The 20,561-nt window shown below is 35.6% G+C and overlaps 1 protein-coding gene across 1 annotated transcript in view; it reads right to left on the bottom strand.

Moving 5' to 3' along the window:
• si:ch211-250g4.3 overlaps nucleotides 1–20,561 on the bottom strand; it is a 58,971-nt gene that overhangs the window by 24,822 nt on the left and 13,588 nt on the right. Inside the window, exon 5 of the mRNA XM_680892.11 lies at nucleotides 1–20,561. This exon is cut by the window's left edge and continues 22,963 nt beyond it. Coding sequence (XP_685984.6) covers nucleotides 1–20,561 — 20,561 coding nt within the window.

The following is a 20,561-nucleotide window of genomic DNA, read 5'->3' as shown; positions in this document are numbered from 1 at the left end:
ACCTCTCTCTGCATTCTCATTTCTGGTTCATGTTTTGTACTCCAAGCCATTTTGCTAGCCTTTTCAGCCTCTTGAATAAGCCTCTGAATCCTGGTGTTCACCGGTTCTTTCTCTCCAAGATCTCCTGCTCTTTCTTCAGCATGAGATTGCATGTGCTCTGTTGCTCTTTGTGACTCAGTTTTAATCCGCTCCAACTCATCACGTTCTGTATTTAACATGACCCTGTCCACTTCAAGTTTTTTACTTGCACTTTCAACATCAGCCTTCATTTTCTCCAGCTCATCTCTTTTTCTTGCTACCTGTCTCATCTTGTTGTCAACATCTTTTCTTTTGCCATCAGTTTCATCCTGAAGAAGCTTAAGTTCAATCATTTCACGTTTAATCTTCTGCATCTTGTCTTCTAATTCCTCTTCTGACCTCTGTAGTTTCTTTTTCTCTTGTTGGATTTCTCGCTCTGATTCAATCTTCTGTTTAACCATCTCTTCTTTCTGTTTGACAACTTTTGCTTGGATGAGATCTAGTTCTTGGTGCCTCAACCTTATTTCGGCCTTGTCCTTTTCAATGGCCTCTTCCTTTTTAAACAGGTTCCTTCTGATATCCTCAATGTAGTCTCTTTCTTTTTGCAAACTTTGCTCTATCTGTTGTGTCTCCGGTATTTTAGCACCTTGTTTTACTCGCTCTGTTTCGGCTCTTGCTTTGTCTAGTTCAAGCTTACATTTTTCTAAATTTTCATCATATCTTTCCAGCTCTTTATTTAGTTTTTGTACCTCAGCATTTGCTTCATCTAGGTATGTTTGTATCTTGTAATTTTCAGACTTTCTCTCTGCATATTTCTGTTTTTCATAAAGTATTTCTTGCATTTTCCTTTCTATATCATCTGCTTTCATTTGGAGCTCACCTTTCATTCGCTCTAGTTGAGCTCTTTCATCTTGAATGCCCTGTTTTTGGAGATTTAATTCCTCTAATTCTTTATGGAGATTTAATTTATTTTCTTCCATATAAGCTTTGTCTTGTTCCAGCTGCTTTCTGATTTTCTCAGTCGATTCCTTCTCATCCAATAGCTCTGTCTTTAGTTGTTTCACATTTTCATTGTCCATCTTTTGTGTCTCCACCAGCCGCCACTGCTCCAACAATTCATCCCTTTCTCTCTCTAGATCTTGTTTTTGCTTAAGGATCTCCACACTTAACTGATCAAGACTCTCTCTTTCTCTCTGCAGGTTTGCTCTTGCAATGTCACTCTCATCCGATTGTCTTCTGACATCTTGGGTTTTCTGCAGATCCATCATTTGTTTGGTAATTATCTCTTTGTCCGTAACAAGAGCTCGCTTTTGTCTGTCTATCTCAGCTTGTATTTCATCAAGGCTGTCATTTTTCAATTTGATCTCCTCAGTAAATTGTTGTCTCTCTTTATTTAATGCTTCTGATGTCTTCAGTCTTTCCTCCTGAAGTTCTTTCATCAACTTTTGAATGTTCTCTCTACTCTTTTGTAGCTCATCTTTCTCATTTTGGAGGTTTTCTAAGTCTCTAGCCAACTCAGCCTTTTCTTTCATCATGATATTTGTTGTGTCATCCATGTCTCTTTGTTTATTTTGAAGTTCTGCTCTTATTTGATCTAGTTCATTCCATGTGCGTTGAATCTTCTCCTTCTCCTTTTCTATATTCTCTATTTCCTTCAAGTTACTTGTATGCATCTGCTTGAGAGTTTCTTTCTCTTTATTTAACTCAGTTCTTTGTCTGTATATTTCTTCCCTATCATAGTTTATCTCTTCTTTGGTTTTCTGCAGATCAGTTTTTTCTTCTTGAAACAAGTCTTCGGTATAATAAGTTTTCCTTCTTTTCTTTTCTGTCTGATCTAAACGCTCTTCTATAAATTTGCCTTCAGCAGGACGTTCGCTAATGTCTAATTGTCTTGTAAATTGTGCTGCCATCTCTTCCACTATTGGTCTTTCATCCTTTGTTTTCTCCGAAAATTCTTTGAAACCTATAGCTTTTCTTTGAAGGCTAATTTTCATCTTCTCTAGTTCCTTCTTCTCATTTTTAATGGTTTCTTTCTCTACTTTTAGATTCTCCAATTCTCTCTTCATATCCATTTTGTCTTTATCTGTGTGATCCAGGTTTTTGGTCAGCAGCTCTCTTTCTTTTTCAATCAAATCTTTCTCCTCATTCAATTTTAGCCTGAGTTGTTCACAGGCCTCCTTCTCCATCTTTAGACTAACCATATCACTCTTTATATTTCTTGTCTGTGCCAAAACCTCCAATCTTTCTCTTTCTACATTGGCCATTTCAGTCTTTGTGAAATCCATTAGATCATCAACCTCTTTTTGTAATAGATCAATGTCAGATTGTCTCTGGTCTAGCTGACACATTTCCATCATGATGGTATTTTTTAGTTCATCCATTTCTTGTTGTTGTTGTAAAATGTCTTCCTGCAGCTTTGCAAGTTCGCTTTCTCTGCTAGAAAGACTTTTGTTTTCGTTTGTAATGGTCTCAACTTGCTTTGAGATGTTTGCTCTCATTTCTTCAAGAGTCTCCCTCTCTTTCTGCATCTCTGTTATTGTCTTTTTATTCTTTTCCTGCTGATCTGCAAGTTCTTTGTTGGCTTGATCAATTTCTGTTTTGATTCTTTCAAAATCAGTCTTTTCCATTTGAAATGCAGTTGCTTGCTTTTGTTGATTAACTTTCTGAATATTTATCTCCTCATTAAGACGTTCATTTGTTCTTCTCTCTTCCTGAAGTCGAGCTGCCATGTCGTCCAGCTTCTGTCTTTCATTCTGCATGTCCTGTTTTTTCTTTTCAATCTGATCAGCTTCTTTTTGTAGTTCAGCTCGCATTTGTTTAAGCTTGTCCATTTCATCTTCAATTAGTTTCTGCTCTAACTTCATCTGCTGGTCTTGAGGTAAAACATCTTTGACTTTAGGTAAGTCTAACTTTTCGCTCTCAAAATCTTTTTTCAGTGCATCTTTTAAGTCCATTTCCGGCATCTGCTGCACAAACACAGGCTGTTTATCTGAATCTGATATCTCTGTTTTTCTTGCAGGCTTGGCTTTATCCACCTGACTTGGTTGAAGAACAATTTCAGCCTCTGACTTCTTAAGCAGACTCTCGTCTGTGATGCCAGACAAAAGGTGATCCTTGGCTTCTTGTTGTCTTTGCATGTCTCCGTGCATTCTTTCAAGTTCTTCCCTTGCTAATTGTATCTCTTTCTTTTCATCTTCAAGTTTCATTCTGTCTCTTGATATCTCCTTACTCATTTTCTCAAGGGCGTTCCTCTTTTGTTGTATCTCGGCAAGTGCAATTTCAATGTTTTTATTTTGTTTAAAAGTCTGAGATTTGGCTTTCTCCAAGTCAGACCTGTCACTCTCTATTGCTTCTTTTTCTTTTCGTATTTCAGTGTAGCTTTCATCTATAATATCTCTTTTCTTTTTAATTTCCTCAACAAGAGTGTTGATTTCTTCTCGTTCTTTCTGGATTTGAGCAGTCTTTTCCTCCACTCTCTGTCTTTCATGGTGTGTCTCTAGTTTGATCTTCTCAATCTCATCTGCTTGTATTTGCAGGTCAGTTTTCATCTGCTTCATTGCTTCCTTCTCATTCTCAAATGCTTCTTTGTCAAGTTTTAGACTCTCTGAATCTCTTTCTATACTCATTAGCTTTTGTTGCAGATCTTCCACATCTTTCTTCAGCAGATTTCTGTCATTGTGCAGCAATTCCTTTTCAGTCAATATCTCCTTCATCTGCATCTCAACATCTTCAGACTTCTTTTTCAACTCTGTCATCATGTTCTGTTTTTCCCTGATCATTGCAGCTCTTTCACTTTCAATGTTGGTCTTTTCCATGTCAATCTCACTTTGTTGTTTCTGAACCTCTGTTTGAAGTTTCTTAAGCTCATCTTCTCTGAGTTTTGATTTCTCTTTCTCATTTTCAATATCTTCTATTTGTTTAGAGATGTTCTCTCTCATTTCCTCAAGAATGCGCTTTTCTTTTTGCAGATCTGCCAGTGTAGACTCATTTGCAACTTTTATTTTATCCAGGACTTGATTTTTTCTCTTTATTTCTTCAGCAAGATATTCTCTCTCTTCTTTAAGTGCATTAGCCATCTTCTCCAAATTCTGTCTTTCATTTTGAGTCTCTTCTTTTATCTTGCTGATTTCATCAGCTTCTCTTTCCAGCCCAATCTTCATCTGTTCTAACTTGTTCTTCTCTTCCTCAAGCACTTGTTTTTGCGCCTTCATCATCTTCAGGTCTTCATCCAGACTCTTTCTGCTTTGGTCCATATCATCTCTTTTTTTCTCCATTTCCTGTTTCTGTTCTTCTATCATGACTTTATTTTTATCTAGTTGTTTTCTCTCATTGTTCATTGTTTCCATAAAATCAGCAGTCATTTCCTCCACTCTCTGTCTTTCATGTTGTGTCTCTAGTTTGATCTTCTCAATCTCATCTGCTTCTCTTTCCAGCTCAGTTTTCATCTGTTTCAATTCTTCTTTCTCATTCTCAAATGCTTCTCTGTCAAGTTTTAGACTCTCTGCATCTCTGTCTAAACTAATTATTTTACTTTGCAGATCTTCAACATCCTTGATTATTGCTGCTCTCTCCCTTTCAATGTTGCTCTTTTCAATTTCTGTTTCACTTTGTTGTTTATGAATCTCTGCTTGAAGTTGCTCAAGTTCATCTTCTCGTAGTCTTATTTTATCTTTTTCTTTTTCAATATCTTCTGTTTGTTTAGAGATGTTCTCTTTCATTTCCTCAAGATTGCTCTTTTCTTTTTGCAAATCTGCCATTGAAGACTCGTTTGCAACCTTCATTTCATCCAGACTGTTCTTCTCTCTCTTTGTATCTTCAGCAAGATGAGCAACATCTTTTCTCTCTTTTTTAAGTTCTTCTGCCATCTTTTCCAAAATCTGTCTTTTATTTTGAGTCTCTTCTTTTATCTTTCTGATATCATCAGCTTCTCTTTCCAGCTCAATCTTCATCTGTTCTAACTTGTTCTTTTCTTCTTCAATTACTTGTTTCTGCAGCTTCATCATCTTCAGGTCTTCATCCAGGCTTTTTCTGCTTTGGTCCATATTATCTCTTTCTTTTTCCATTTCCTGTTTCTGTTCTTCCATCTCTTCTTTATCTTTATCTAATTGTTTTCTCTCATTCTTCATTGTTTCCATAATGTCATTCATGTTTGTCTGTTGTTTGTCTAGCTCAGATTGTCTCCGATCAAGCTGACTTCTGGCCTTCATGATAATCTCTTTTTCTTTTTCTAGTTCTTGTTGCAGATTCTGAATTTCAGTTTTCAGTTGATCAAGTTCATCTTGTTTTTGATTCATTTGTTCTTCTTGATGTTTGATTTCGTGCATTTCTCTTGTGATGTTCTCATTCATCTTCTCTAGATCTTCTCTCTCTTTCTGTATCTGTGCCAGTGTGTTTTCTTTTTGTTTTTCAAGATCTTCCTTAACTTTATAAAGTTCACTTCTTGTTTTCTCCAGATCATGTTTTTCCTTCTCAAGCATGTCTTTATCAGATTGAATAGATTTGATTTTCTTTTCAATATCTCTGTTCTTTTCATTCAAGACCATGTCTTTTCTGTTTGTCTCCTCAATGAGATTGTTGATTTTGTCTCTGTCTTTCTGGATTTGAGCAGTCATTTCCTCCACTCTCTGTCTATCATGTTGTGTCTCTAGTTTGATCTTCTCAATCTCATCTGCTTCTCTTTCCAGCTCAGTTTTCATCTGTTTCAACACTTCTCTCTCATTCTCAAATGCTTCTCTGTCAAGTTTTAGACTCTCTGAATCTCTGTCTAAACTAATTATTTTATGTTGCAGATCTTCAACATTCTTGATTATTGCTGCTCTCTCACTTTCAATGTTGATCTTTTCCTTTTCAATTTCTCTTTGTTGTTTATAAATCTCTGCTTGAAGTTGCCAGAGTTCATCTTCTCTGAGTCTCAAGTTCTCTTTCTTGTTTTCAACATCTTCTGTTTGTTTAGAGATGTTTTCTCTCATTTCCTCAAGATTGCTCTTTTCTTTTTGCAGATCTGCCATTAAAGACTCGTTTGCAACTTTTACTTTATCCAGAATCTCCTGCTCTTTCTTTGTATCTTCAGCAAGATGAGTAAAACTTTCTTTCTCTTTTTTAAGTTCTTCAGTCATCTTCTCCAAACTCTGTCTTTCATTTTGAGTCTCTTCTTTTATCTTTCTGATTTCATCAGCTTCTCTTTCCAGCTCAATCTTCATCTGTTCTAACTTGTTCTTTTCTTCTTCAAACACTTGTTTCTGCAGCTTCATCATCTTCAGGTCTTTATCCAGACTCTTTCTGCTTTGGTCAAAGTCATGTTTTTCTTTTTCCATTTCCTGTTTCTGTTCTTCCATCTCTTCTTTATCTTTATCTAATTGTTTTCTCTCATTCTTCATTGTTTCCATAATGTCATTCATGTTTGTCTGTTGTTTGTCTAGCTCAGATTGTCTCAGATCAAACTGACTTCTGTCCTTCATGATAATCTCTTTTTCTTTTTCTAGTTCTTGTTGCAGATTCTGAATTTCAGTTTTCAGTTGATCAAGTTCATCTTGTTTTTGATTCATTTGTTCTTCTTGATGTTTGATTTCGTGCATTTCTCTTGTGATGTTCTCATTCATCTTCTCTACATCTTCTCTCTCTTTCTGTATCTCTGCCAGTGTGTTTTCTTTTTGTTTTTCAAGATCTTCCTTAACTTTATAAAGTTCACTTCTTGTTTTCTCCAGATTATGTCTTTCCTTCTCAAGCATGTCTTTATCAGATTGAATAGATTTGATTTTCTCTTCAATATCTCTGTTCTTTTCATTCAAGACCATGTCTTTTCTGTTTGTCTCCTCAATGAGATTGTTGATTTTGTCTCTTTCTTTCTGGATTTGAGCAGCCATTTCCTCCACTCTCTGTCTATCATGTTGTGTCTCTAGTTTGATCTTCTCAATCTCATCTGCTTGTATTTGCAGGTCAGTTTTCATCTGCTTCATTGCTTCCTTCTCATTCTCAAATGCTTCTCTGTCAAGTTTTAGCCTCTTTGAATCTCTTTCTAAATCAATAAGCTTTTGTTGTAGATTTTCTACATCTCTTGTCAAAAGTTTCCTGTCATTGTGCAGTAATTCCTTTTCAGTCAATATCTCCTTCATCTGGATCTCAACATCTTCAGACTTCTTTTTCAACTCTGTCATCATGTTCTGTTTTTCCCTGATCATCGCAGCTCTTTCACTTTCAATGTTGGTCTTTTCCATGTCAATCTTACTTTGTTGTTTCTGAACCTCTGTTTGAAGTTTCTTAAGCTCATCTTCTCTGAGTTTTGATTTCTCTTTCTCATTATCAATATATTCTTTCAGTTTAGAGATGTTCTCTCTCATTTCTTCAAGAATGCTCTTTTCTCTTTGTAAATCTGCCATTGAAGACTCGTTTGCAACTTTCATTTCATCGAGGATCTTCTTCTCTGTCTTTGTATCTTCAGCAAGATGAGCAAGACTTTCTTTCTCTCTTATTAGTTCTTCAGTCATTTTCTCCAACCTCTGTCTTTTATTTTGAGTCTCTTCTTTTATCTTGCTGATTTCATCAGCTTCTCTTTCCAGCTCAATCTTCATCTGTTCTAACTTGTTCTTCTCTTCTTCAAACATTTGTTTCTGCAGCTTCATCTTTTTTTGGTCTTCATCCAGGCTTTTTCTGCTTTGGTCCATATTATCTCTTTCTTTTTCCATTTCCTGTTTCTGTTCTTCCATCTCTTCTTTATCTTTATCTAATTGTTTTCTCTCATTCTTCATTGTTTCCATAATGTCATTCATGTTTGTCTGTTGTTTGTCTAGCTCAGATTGTCTCAGATCAAGCTGACTTCTGTCCTTCATGATAATCTCTTTTTCTTTTTCTAGTTCTTGTTGCAGATTCTGAATTTCAGTTTTCAGTTGATCAAGTTCATCTTGTTTTTGATTCATTTGTTCTTCTTGATGTTTGATTTCGTGCATTTCTCTTGTGATGTTCTCATTCATCTTCTCTAGATCTTCTCTCTCTTTCTGTATCTCTGCCAGTGTGTTTTCTTTTTGTTTTTCAAGATCTTCCTTAACTTTATAAAGTTCACTTCTTGTTTTCTCCAGATCATGTTTTTCCTTCTCAAGCATGTCTTTATCAGATTGAATAGATTTGATTTTCTCTTCAATATCTCTGTTCTTTTCATTCAAGACCATGTCTTTTCTGTTTGTCTCCTCAATGAGATTGTTGATTTCGTCTCTATCTTTCTGGATTTGAGCAGCCATTTCCTCCACTCTCTGTCTATCATGTTGTGTCTCTAGTTTGATCTTCTCAATCTCATCTGCTTCTCTTTCCAGCTCAGTTTTCATCTGTTTCAACACTTCTTTCTCATTCTCAAATGCTTCTCTGTCAAGTTTTAGACTCTCTGCATCTCTGTCTAAACAAATTATTTTATGTTGCAGATCTTCAACATCCTTGATTATTGCAGCTCTCTCACTTTCAATGTTGATCTTTTCCTTTTCTATTTCTCTTTGTTGTTTATGAATCTCTGCTTGAAGTTGCCTGAGCTCATCTTCTCTGAGTCTCAAGTTCTCTTTCTTGTTTTCAACATCTTCTGTTTGTTTAGAGATGTTCTCTCTCATTTCCTCAAGATTGCTCTTTTCTCTTAATATATCTGCCAGTGTAGACTCGTTTGCAACTTTCATTTCATCCAAGACTTGATTATTTTTCTTTGTTTCTTCAGCAAGATCTTCTCTCTCTTCTTTAAGTGCTTCAGTCATCTTTTCCAAATTCTGTCTTTCATTTTGAATCTCTTCTTTTATCTTTCTGATTTCAACAGCTTCTCTTTCCAGCTCAATCTTCATCTGTTCTAACTTGCTCTTCTCGTCTTCAAGCACTTGTTTCTGCAGCTTCATCATCTTTAGGTCTTCATCCAGACTCTTTCTGCTTTGGTCAAAGTCATGTTTTTCTTTCTCCATTTCCTGTTTCTGTTCTTCTGTCTCTTCTTTATCTTTATCTAATTGTTTTCTCTCATTCTTCATTGTTTCCATAATGTCATTCACATTTGTCTGTTGTTTGTCTAGTTCAGATTGTCTCAGATCAAGCTGACTTCGGTCCTTCATGATAATCTCTTTTTCTTTTTCTAGTTCTTGTTGCAGATTCTGAATTTCAGTTTTCAGTTGATCAAGTTCATCTTGTTTTTGTTTCATTTGTTCTTCTTGGTGTTTGATATCATGTATTTCTATTGTGAATTTCTCATTCATCTTCTCTAGATCTTCTCTCTCTTTCTGTATCTCTGCCAGTTTGATTTTCCTTTGTTTTTCAAGATTTTCTTTGGCTCTTAGAAGTTTACTTCTTGTTTTCTCCAAATCATGTTTTTCTTTCTCAAGCATGTCTCTATCAGATTCAATAGCTTTGATTTTCTCTTTAATTTCTGTTTTTATTTCATTCAAGACCATGTCTTTTCTGTTTGTCTCTTCAATGAGATTGTTGATTTTGTCTCTTTCTTTCTGGATTTGAGCAGTCATTTCCTCCACTCTCTGTCTATCATGTTGTGTCTCTAGTTTGATCTTCTCAATCTCCTCTGCTTTTCTTTTCAGGTCAGTTTTTATCTGTTTCAACACTTCTCTCTCATTCTCAAATGCTTCTCTGTCAAGTTTTAGACTCTCTAAATCTCTGTCTAAACTGAACATTTTATGTTGCAGGTCTTTAACATCCTTGATTATTGCTGCTCTCTCACTTTCATTGTTGCTCTTTTCCATTTTTATTTCACCTTGTTGTTTATGAATCTCTGCTTGAAGTTGCTCAAGTTCATCTTCTCTGAGTCTTATTTTCTCTTTCTCTTTTTCACTATCTTCTGTTTGTTTAGAGATGTTTTCTCTCATTTCCTCAAGATTGCTCTTTTCTTTTTGCAGATCTGCCATTAAAGACTCGTTTGCAACTTTCATTTTATCCAGGATCTTCTTCTCTGTCTTCGTATCTTCAGCAAGATGAGTAAAACTTTCTTTCTCTTTTTTAAGTTCTTCAGTCATCTTCTCCAATCTCTGTCTTTCATTTTGAGTCTCTTCTTTTATCTTTCTGATTTCATCAGCTTCTTTTTCCAGCTCAATCTTCATCTGTTCTAACTTGTTCTTCTCTTCTTCAATCACTTGTTTCTGCAACTTCATCATCTTTAGGTTTTTATCCAGACTTTTTCTGCTTTGGTCCATGTCATGTCTTTCTTTCTCCATTTCCTGTTTCTGTTCTTGCATCTCTTCTTTATTTTTATTTAGTTGTTTTCTCTCATTGTTCATTGTTTCCATAAAATCAGCAGTCATTTCCTCCACTCTCTGTCTTTCATGTTGTGTCTCTAGTTTGATCTTCTCAATCTCATCTGCTTCTCTTTCCAGCTCAGTTTTCATCTGTTTCAATTCTTCCTTCTCATTCTCAAATGCTTCTCTGTCAAGTTTTAGACTCTCTGCATCTCTGTCTAAACTAATTATTTTACTTTGCAGATCTTCAACATCCTTGATTATTGCAGCTCTCTCTCTTTCAATGTTGCTCTTTTCCTTTTCTGTTTCACTTTGTTGTTTATGAATCTCTGCTTGAAGTTGCTTTAGTTTTTCTTCTCTAAGTCTTATTTTCTCTTTCTTGTTTTCAACATCTTCTGTTTGTTTAGAGATGTTCTCTCTCATTTCCTGAAGATTGCTCCTTTCTCTTAATATATCTGCCAGTGTAGACTCATTTGCAACTTTCATTTCATCCAAGACTTGATTCTTTCTCTTTGCATCTTCAGAAAGGTCTTCTCTCTCTTTTTTAAGTGCTTCAGTCATCTTTTCAAAAATCTGTCTTTCATTTTGAGTCTCTTCTTTTACCTTTCTGATTTCATCAGCTTCTCTTTCCAGCTCAATCTTCATCTGTTTTAACTTGCTCTTCTCTTCTTCAATCACTTGTTTCTGCAGCTTCATCATCTTCAGGTCTTCATCCAGACTCTTTCTGCTTTGGTCGAAGTCATGTTTTTCTTTCTCCATTTCCTGTTTCTGTTCTTCCGTCTCTTCTTTATCCTTATCTAATTGTTTTCTCTCATTCTTCATTGTTTCCATAATGTCATTCATGTTTGTCTGTTGTTTATCTAGTTCAGATTGTCTCAGATCAAGCTGACTTCTGGCCTTCATGATAATCTCTTTTTCTTTTTCTAGTTCTTGTTGCAGATTCTGAATTTCAGTTTTCAGTTGATCAAGTTCATCTTGTTTTTGTTTCATTTGTTCCTCTTGATGTTTGATCTCATGCATTTCTCTTGAGATGTTCTTTTTCATCTTCTCTATGTCTTTTCTTTCTATTTCTCTTTGTGTTTCAAGATTTTCTTTGGCTCTTGCAAGTTCACTTCTTGTTTTCTCCAGATTATGTCTTTCCTTCTCAAGCATGTCTTTATCAGATTGAATAGATTTGATTTTCTCTTCAATATCTCTGTCCATTTCATTCAAGACCATGTCTTTTCTGTTTGTCTCTACAATGAGATTGTTGATTTCGTCTCTATCTTTCTGGATTTGAGCAGTCTTTTCCTCCACTCTCTGTCTATCATGTTGTGTCTCTAGTTTGATCTTCTCAATCTCATCTGCTTGTATTTGCAGGTCAGTTTTCATCTGTTTCAACACTTCCTTTTCATTTCCAAATGCTTCTCTGTCAAGTTTTAGACTCTCTGAATCTCTTTCTATACTCATTAGCTTTTGTTTCAGATCTTCCATATCTTTCTTCAGCAGATTACTGTCATTTTCAAGTAATTCCTTTTCAGTCAATATCTCCTTCATCTGGATCTCAACATCTTCAGACTTCTTTTTCAACTCTGTCATCATGTTCTGTTTTTCCCTGATCATCACAGCTCTTTCACTTTCAATGTTGGTCTTTTCCATGTCAATCTCACTTTGTTGTTTCTGAACCTCTGTTTGAAGTTTCTTAAGCTCATCTTCTCTGAGTTTTGATTTCTCTTTCTCATTTTCAATATCTTCTGTTTGTTTAGAGATGTTCTCTCTCATTTCTTCAAGAATGCGCTTTTCTCTTTGCAAATCTGCCATTGAAGACTTGTTTGCAACTTGCATTTCATCCAGCATCTCCTTCTCTCTCTTGGTATATTCAGCAAGATGAACAAGATCTTCTCTCTCTTTTATAAGTGCTTTAGTCATTTTCTCCAAACTCTGTCTTTCATTTTGAGTCTCTTCTTTTATCTTTCTGATTTCATCAGCTTCTCTTTGGAGCTCAAACTTCATCTGTTCTAACTTGTTCTTCTCTTCTTCAATCACTTGTTTCTGCAGCTTCATCATCTTCAGGTCTTCATCCAGACTCTTTATGCTTTGGTCCATATTATCTCTTTCTTTCTCCATTTCCTGTTTCTGTTCTTCCATCTCTTCTTTATCCTTATCTAATAGTTTTCTCTCATTCTTCATTGTTTCAATAATGTCATTCATGTTTGTCTGTTGTTTGTCCAGCTCAGATTGTCTCAGATCAAGCTCACTTCTGTCCTTCATGATAATCTCTTTTTCTTTTTCTAGTTCTTGTTGCAGATTCTGAATTTCAGTTTTCAGTTGATCAAGTTCATCTTGTTTTTGTTTCATTTGTTCTTCTTGATGTTTGATTTCATGCATTTCTATTGTGATGTTCTCATTCATCTTCTCTAGATCTTCTCTCTCTTTCTGTATCTCTGCCAGTGTGTTTTCTTTTTGTTTTTCAAGATCTTCCTTAACTTTATAAAGTTCACTTCTTGTTTTCTCCAGATTATGTTTTTCCTTCTCAAGCATGTCTTTATCAGATTGAATAGATTTGATTTTCTCTTCAATATCTCTGTTCTTTTCATTCAAGACCATGTCTTTTCTGTTTGTCTCCTCAATGAGATTGTTGATTTTGTCTCTTTCTTTGGTGATTTGAGCAGTCATTTCCTCCACTCTCTGTCTGTCATGTTGTGTCTCTAGTTTGATCTTCTCAATCTCATCTGTCTCTCTTTCCAGCTCAGTTTTCATCTGTTTCAACACTTCTCTCTCATTCTCAAATGCTTCTCTGTCAAGTTTTAGACTCTCTGCATCTCTGTCTAAACTTATTATTTTATGTTGCAGATCTTCAACAATCTTGATTATTGCAGCTCTCTCACTTTCAATGTTGCTCTTTTCCTTTTCTATTTCTCTTTGTTGTTTATGAATCTCTGCTTGAAGTTGCCCGAGTTCATCTTCTCTGAGTCTCAAGTTCTCTTTCTTGTTTTTAACATCTTCTGTTTGTTTAGAGATGTTCTCTCTCATTTCCTCAAAATTGCTCTTTTCTTTTTGCAGTTCTGCCATTAAAGACTCGTTTGCAACTTTTATTTCATCCAGAATCTCCTGCTCTTTCTTTGTATCTTCAGCAAGATGAGTAAAACTTTCCTTCTCTCTTTTAAGTTCTTCAGTCATCTTCTCCAAACTCTGTCTTTCATTTTGAATCTCTTCTTTTATCTTTCTGATTTCACCAGCTTCTCTTTCCAGCTCAATCTTCATCTGTTCTAACTTGTTCTTTTCTTCTTCAAACACTTGTTTCTGCAGCTTCATCATCTTCAGGTCTTCATCCAGACTGTTCCTGCCTTGGTCGAAGTCATGTTTTTCTTTCTCTATTTCCCGTTTCTGTTCTTCCATCTCTTCTTTATCTTTATCTAATTGTTTTCTCTCATTCTTCATTGTTTCAATAATGTCATTCATGTTTGTCTGTTGTTTGTCTAGCTCAGATTGTTTCAGATCAAGCTCACTTCTGTCCTTCATGATAATCTCTTTTTCTTTTTCTAGTTCTTGTTGCAGATTCTGAATTTCAGTTTTCAGTTGATCAAGTTCATCTTGTTTTTGTTTCATTTGTTTTTCTTGATATTTAATGTCATGTATTTCTCTTGTGATGTTGTCATTCATCTTCTGTAGATATTCTCTATCTTTCTGGATTTGAGCAGTCATTTCCTCCACTCTCTGTCTTTCATGTTGTGTCTCTAGTTTGATCTTCTCAATCTCTTCTGCTTCTCCTTGCAGGTCAGTTTTCATCTGTTTCAACACTTCCTTCTCATTCTCCAACAATTCTCTATCTTGTTTTAGACTCTCTGAATCACTTTCTATAATCAATAGTTTCTGTTGCAGATTTTCCACATCTTTCTTCAGTAGTTTTCTGTCACTCTCCAGTAATTCCTTTTCAGTCAATACCTCTTTCATCTGGATCTCAACATCTTCAGACTGCTTTGTCAGCTCAGTCATCAAGTCCTGGTTTTTCTTGGTCATTGCTGCTCTTTCATTTTCAATGATGCTCTTTTTGGTGTCCATTTCAGTTTGTTGTCTGTTAATCTCTGCTTGCATTTGCTGAAGTTTATCTTCTCTGAGTATCATTTTCTTTTTCTCACTGTCAATCATTTCATTTTGTTTGAACATGCTTTCTCTCATTTGCTCAAGATTGCATTTCTCTTTTTGTATATCTGCTAATGCAGACTCATGTAACACTTTCATTTCATCATCCTTTCTCTTTGTATCTTCAGCAAGATGAGCAAGATCGTCTTTCTCTTTTTCAAGATTTTCTGCCATCTTTTCCAAACTCTGTCTTTCATTTCTTGTCTTTTCTTTTAGCTTTTTGATATCATCAGCTTCTCTTTGCAGCTCAATTTTCATCTGTTGTAACTTGTTCTTCTCTTCTTGAATTGCTTGTTTGTGATATTTAAGCTCTTTCATTTCTACCTCCAAAGCTGTTCTCTTTTGGTCCATTTCTTTCTCGTATGTGTTCAGCATTTGGGTTCGTTCTTCAATTAATCCCCTTTCCTTATTCAGTTCAATATCCATCTGATGTTTTTGAGCTATCATTTCAGACTTCTCTTTCTCGAGATTTGCCCTGTCTTTAGAAGCATACTCCATCATTTGATTGACTTCTCTCTGCAGTCGGTCTATTTCAGTTTTCTGTCCTTCAAGTCTGTATTTTTCATTTATAATCGCCTTTCTATTGGCTTCTATTTCATCTTGCTGTCTGTAAATCAAAGCTTGGAGTTGCTCAAGTTCAACCTCTCTCAGTCTCAGTTGTTCGGTCTTATTCACTATGTCAACCTGTTGCTCTGAAATACCCTGTTTTAGCAGATAAAGCATGTCTTTTTCTGCCTGTATTTCTGCCTGTTTGACCTTGTTTTTCTCTCTTTCTTCAAGAAGCTGGTTTTCCAGATCCTCCTTGGCTCCTGCTATATCTGTCACCGTTTTCTTCAGCTCAATCAGAACTCTTTCCTGCATCTGTTTATTAGACTCATTTGCCTTCCTTTGCATTTCTGTTTCTATCTGCATGTTTTCTAGAACCACTTGTTTCCTCCCAAGTTCCTCAGCAAGACTCTCCACATTTTCCCTGTCTTTCTTAAGTTTTGTGCCTGCTTCTTCAAGGTTCTGTCTTTCATTTTGTAATTCTAGTTTTGTCTTTTCTGCTTCTTTTTTTAGCTCAGCTTTTATTTGCTCGATCTTATCTCTCTCATCCTCAATGATTTTCTTCTGAAGTTCGTTGTTCTCCTGCTCTTTAGCCAAATTTTGCCTTGTTTTTTCCAGTTCATCCATTTCTTGCTTTATCCTTGTCCTGGTGTTGTCAATTCCTTCCCTTTCACTCTGCTCTTTCAGATCTTCACTCAAACTGATGTCTGCTTTTTCCTTCTCAAAACAATCTCTCTCTTTTTCTAGATCTTCTTTCTGTTTTGATAAGTTTATTTTCAACTGCTCAAGAATCTCCCTCTCTTTCTGTATCTCCACCAGTTGTATTTCATGTTGTCTAATCTGAGATTCAAGTTGTTTTTTAAGATTTCCCATCTCTGTCTTTGTTTTCTCCAGGTCAAACCTTTCTTTTTCAAGAGTGTCTCTATCAGATTCAAGCCTTTGTTTTTGTACTTCTAAATTTGCTTCCTCATCTCTGATCCTGTCAGTTGATGTCTCTATATCTTTCTTTTCATTTTGAAGTTTGATCACCATTTCTTCATTATTCCGTCTGTCTTTTTCTATGTCTCGCCTTTGTTTTTCAGTATCTTCAGCTTCTTTTTGTAGCTCAGCTTTTATTTGCTCAATCTTGTCTCTCTCATCCTCAATGATTTGTTTCTGAAGTTCATTGTTCTCCAGTTCTTTAACCACATTAAGTCTGGTTTGTTTCAGTTCATCCATTTCTTTCTTTATTCTTACCCTGGTCTTACCAATTCCTTCCCTTTCACTCTGCTCTTGCAGTTCTTCTCTTAAACTAATGTCTGCTTTTTCCTTCTCAAAACAATCTCTCTCTTTTTCTAGATCTTCTTTCTGTTTTGATAAGGTCAATTTTAACTGCTCAAGAATCTCCCTCTCTTTCTGTATCTCCGCCAGTTGTATTTCATGTTGTCTATTCTGAGATTCAAGCTGTTTTTCAAGATCTTTCATCTCTGTGTTAGTTTTCTTCAGGTCAAACCTTTCTTTTTCAAGAGTGTCTCTATCAGATTCAAGCCTTTGTTTTAGTACTCTTAAATTTGCTTCCTCATCTCTGATCCTGTCAGTTGATGTCTCTATATCTTTCTTTTCATTTTGAAGTTTGATCACCATTTCTTCATTATTCCGTCTATCATTTTCTATATCTTGTCTTTGTTTTTCAGTGTCTTTAGCTTCTTTTTGTAGCTCAGCTTTTATTTGCTCAATCTTATCTCTCTCATCCTCAATGATTTGTTTCTGAAGTTCATTGTTCTCCAGTTCTTTAACCACATTAAGTCTGGTTTGTTCCAGTTCATCCATTTCTTGCTTTATTCTTACCCTGGTCTTATCAATTCCTTCCTTTTCACTCTGCTCTTCCAGTTCTTCTCTTAAACTGATGTCTGCTTTTTCCTTCTCAAAACAATCTCTCTCTTTTTCTAGATCTTCTTTCTGTTTTGATAAGTTTATTTTCAACTGCTCAAGAATCTCCCTCTCTTTCTGTATCTCCACCAGTTGTATTTCATGTTGTCTAGACTGAGATTCAAGCTGTTTTTCAAGATCTTTCATCTCTGTCTTAGTTTTCTCCAGGTCAAACCTTTCTTTTTCAAGAGTGTCTCTATCAGATTCAAGCCTTTGTTTTTGTACTCTTAGATTTGCTTCCTCATCTCTGATCCTGTCAGTTGATGTCTCTATATCTTTCTTTTCATTTTGAAGTTTGATCACCATTTCTTCATTATTCCGTCTATCGTTATCTATGTCTCGCCTTTGTTTTTCAGTATCTTCAGCTTCTTTTTGAAGCTCAGCTTTCATTTTACCCAATCTCTGCATTTCTTTACCAATCATTTCTTTCTTATCATCTAAAGCCTCAAACTCTTCAGCTAAGATGGTTTTCTTTTCTTTAATTTTCTCTAGCTCTCTGTTCAGAATTTCTCTGCTGTTTTCAATATGATCTTGTTCTCTGAGAACTTCTTGTTTTATCAAATCTACACTTGCATTTTTCCTCTTCACTTCATTTTGCATCTCATTCACTCTTTGCTTTTCTTTTGTTATTTCAACCTTTTCCTTTTCCAGTCTGTCCATTACATTCTCTAATTCTCTTTTTTGCTTTTCCATTTCAGCCTGTCTTTCATCAAGTTCATTCTGTTTTGCATTAAGCTGTGACATTTGCATGTTCTGTTCATTTTCTTGTAGTTTTAAACGGTCTTTCTCTTTTTTAACATAGCTTTCCTCTTGTGAGATCTTCAAATTCATTTGCACAAGAGCGCTTTTCTGTTTCTCTACCTCTGATAGATCAGCATTTATTTTTTTTCTCACTTCATCAAGCTCATCAGTTTTGCTTTTCTCCACTACTGGCTTTTGCGTTTCTAACATATATGTTTCAGTGTAGACGGCTGGCTTTTGTATTTCTAGCTCTTTCTTTTTTCTCTCAATATTTTCCGCTTCTATCTGAAGCTCAGTTCTCATCTGCTGTATCTCTTTCTCAAACAATTGCCTCTGAAACTGCAAGTCTTCATATTCTTTATCCAGTTTTTCTTTATATTTTTTCATTGCTTCATTCTCCATTTCCAACGATTTCATGCGGCTTTCAAATAATTCCTTTTGCTCATTTACATGTTTTTTTTGTTTCTCCACATTTTCATATTCTTCTCTCAAACTTTCCATTTCTTGTCTTTGTTCCTCCAGAGCTGTTGTTTCTCTGCCTCTTGCGGTCTTTACATATTCTGCTTTCTTCCGTTGTTGATCTTTATCGGCTTGCATCTGTTCAACTTGCACTTTTTCCATCCTTAATTTGTTCTGCAACTCATCTATTTGTTTCTGTTTATATTCAGCCTCATTTTCTCTCAGTCCTAAATGTTCTTTTTCCAATTCAAAAATGGTTCTTTCTTTTGAGATGTTTTCACTCTGCAGCTCTAGATTGTCACTCTCTTTTTGTATCTCTGCTTGTATAATGTTATTCTTTTCTTTTTGTCGAGAAAATTCATCTTCATCTTCTCTAAGCTTTGATGTTTCCTGTTCGAGCTCATCTCTTTTAGACTCAACCTCCTGCCTCTCTTTGTCAACCTCCATTTGCATCTCATCAAGAGCTTTTGTCCTCTTTTCAATCTCTTCAACTAGTCTATCCATGTATTGCCTTTCTTTTTGAATTTGAACTTCCATGTCTTTTACATTCTGGATGTCTTTTTGAACAGCCTGTCTTTGATTTTCAACGATAGCTGCTTCTTTTTGCAGATCAGCCTTTAAATCCTTAAATGTTATTTCCTGCTTTTCTATACCAACTCTTATTTTGTCCACATCCTCCCTTTTTCTTTTTGTCTCTTCTGCAATATTCATAATCTCATCTCTTTCTTTCTGAAGTTCAACCGCAGCGTCCTCTAGTTTTTGTTTTTCAGCTAGAGTATCTATTCTTAGCTTCTCAGTATCTTCAGCTAATGTTTGTAGCACAGATTCAAGCTTGTCTTTCTCTTCTGCAATACTTTGTCTTTGCAGTTGCATCTCTTCTTTCTCTCTCTCCAAATTGATTTTCATTTGCTCCAGATCTTGCATATCTCTCATTAAAGATATTCTGCAGTCTTCAAGAAGTCGCTTCTCATTTAGTACTTCTTTTTTCACAAGCTTCAGAGATTCTAGCTCTCTGTTTAATAGATGTGTCATGTCCCTCTCCATCTGCAGCTTCTGTTCAATTATAGCTGCCCTTTCTCTGTCAAGATTGTCTTTTTCATTTTGCGTGAACTGCATCATGTCACCAACCTGTTTTAGCTGTTCTGCAATTTCGTCTTGGCTTTTCTTAAGTTCACTTTTTTCCATGAAAACTGCATTCTGGATATCCTGCATTTCTTTTTGCTGTCTGTTAAGATCAGTCTGCATTTGCTGCAGGTCATATTCTCTTATTTTAATCTTACTCTTCTCATTCTCAATCTCATCTTTCTGTTGTGAATTGAGTTCACTTATTTTTTCAAGAACGTCGCTCTTTGTTTTGATCTGGTTCAGTGTCAGTTCATTCAATTCTCTCAAGTTTTCCAGATCTTTTATTTCTCTCGATCTCTCTGTTTGTAGTTGTTGCATGTCATGCCTTTTCTTTTCAAGTTCTTCCCATTCTTGTTTTAGCTTCTCTGCCCAATTTTCCATATTCTGTCTTTCATCATGCATGTTATGTTTTGATCTCTCAATATAGCCAGATTCTCTCTGCAGCTCATATTTCATGTTCTCCAATGCTCTCTTTTCATCCTCCATCATTTTCCGCTGAGCTTCCAGGTTCTCAAATTCTTTAGCTAAAGTGAATTTCAGATCAGCCTCCATGGTTTGCTTTTCTGTTTCTACATCCTGTCGAATGCGATTCAGAACATCTCTTGCTTTTTCTAATTCTATTCTTACCATCTCCTCTTTTTCTCTGCTTTCAGCAATTTGAGTCTGCAGGTCAACCCATCCTTTCTGTACTTCTAACTTCGTCCTTTCCATCTCATCTTTTGTTTGTTCCAGCTCTTGCTTTTGGAGCTCCAATTGTAACTCCATGTCTGCTGTGGTTTGCGTTGCTGTTTGTAGAGTAGCTTCTCTGAGAGAAAGTTCATCCCTGCTCAGTTCTATTTCTGCCATCTGTCTCTCCATTGTACATTTTTGAGCAAGCAGTTCTTGTTTGAAATATTCTAGAAATTGTCTTTGCTTATCAAGCTCCTCTATGGACAGTGCCATATCATATTCACTAGCATCTTCCATCAATTCAGTTTGGACTTGAGCATCAACTTGTTTAATTTCCAACGGTTTTTTGTATTCTAGTTTGCTTTTCTCACTTTGTAGATGTAGTTCCTTGATATCCAGTTGTTGTTTTCTTTCATTCAGTTGCTGGTTCTCATTCCATATTGCATCTAAACCTTTTTGGTTCTTTTCTTTCTCAGTCTGCAGCTGTCTTTCCCAGTTTTGTAGACTCACTCGTTTTGTTTTCATCTCTTTCTCCTCCTCATGCAGTTTGATCATTCTCTCTTCAGCGTCATTCTTTACTGCTTTTACATCTTCCTTTATCTTATTTAGTTCATGTTTCTCTTTTAAAATGATTTCTTTATAGTGTTCCAGTTCTTGTCTTTCTTTCTGTATACTTGCGCTGAGTTCAAGGTCACTTGCTCTATAACTTTTAATGGCTCCTGGTTCTTCTGTTTTGGCATACTCTGAGCTTTTGGTGGCAACGATGGCTGGTTGAAC

This window comes from Danio rerio, chromosome 19 (assembly GCF_049306965.1).
Source record: "Danio rerio strain Tuebingen ecotype United States chromosome 19, GRCz12tu, whole genome shotgun sequence".
Taxonomy (NCBI): domain Eukaryota; kingdom Metazoa; phylum Chordata; class Actinopteri; order Cypriniformes; family Danionidae; genus Danio; species Danio rerio.
Note: the sequence above shows the minus strand (reverse complement) of the source record. Positions and strands in the feature narration are given on the sequence as shown.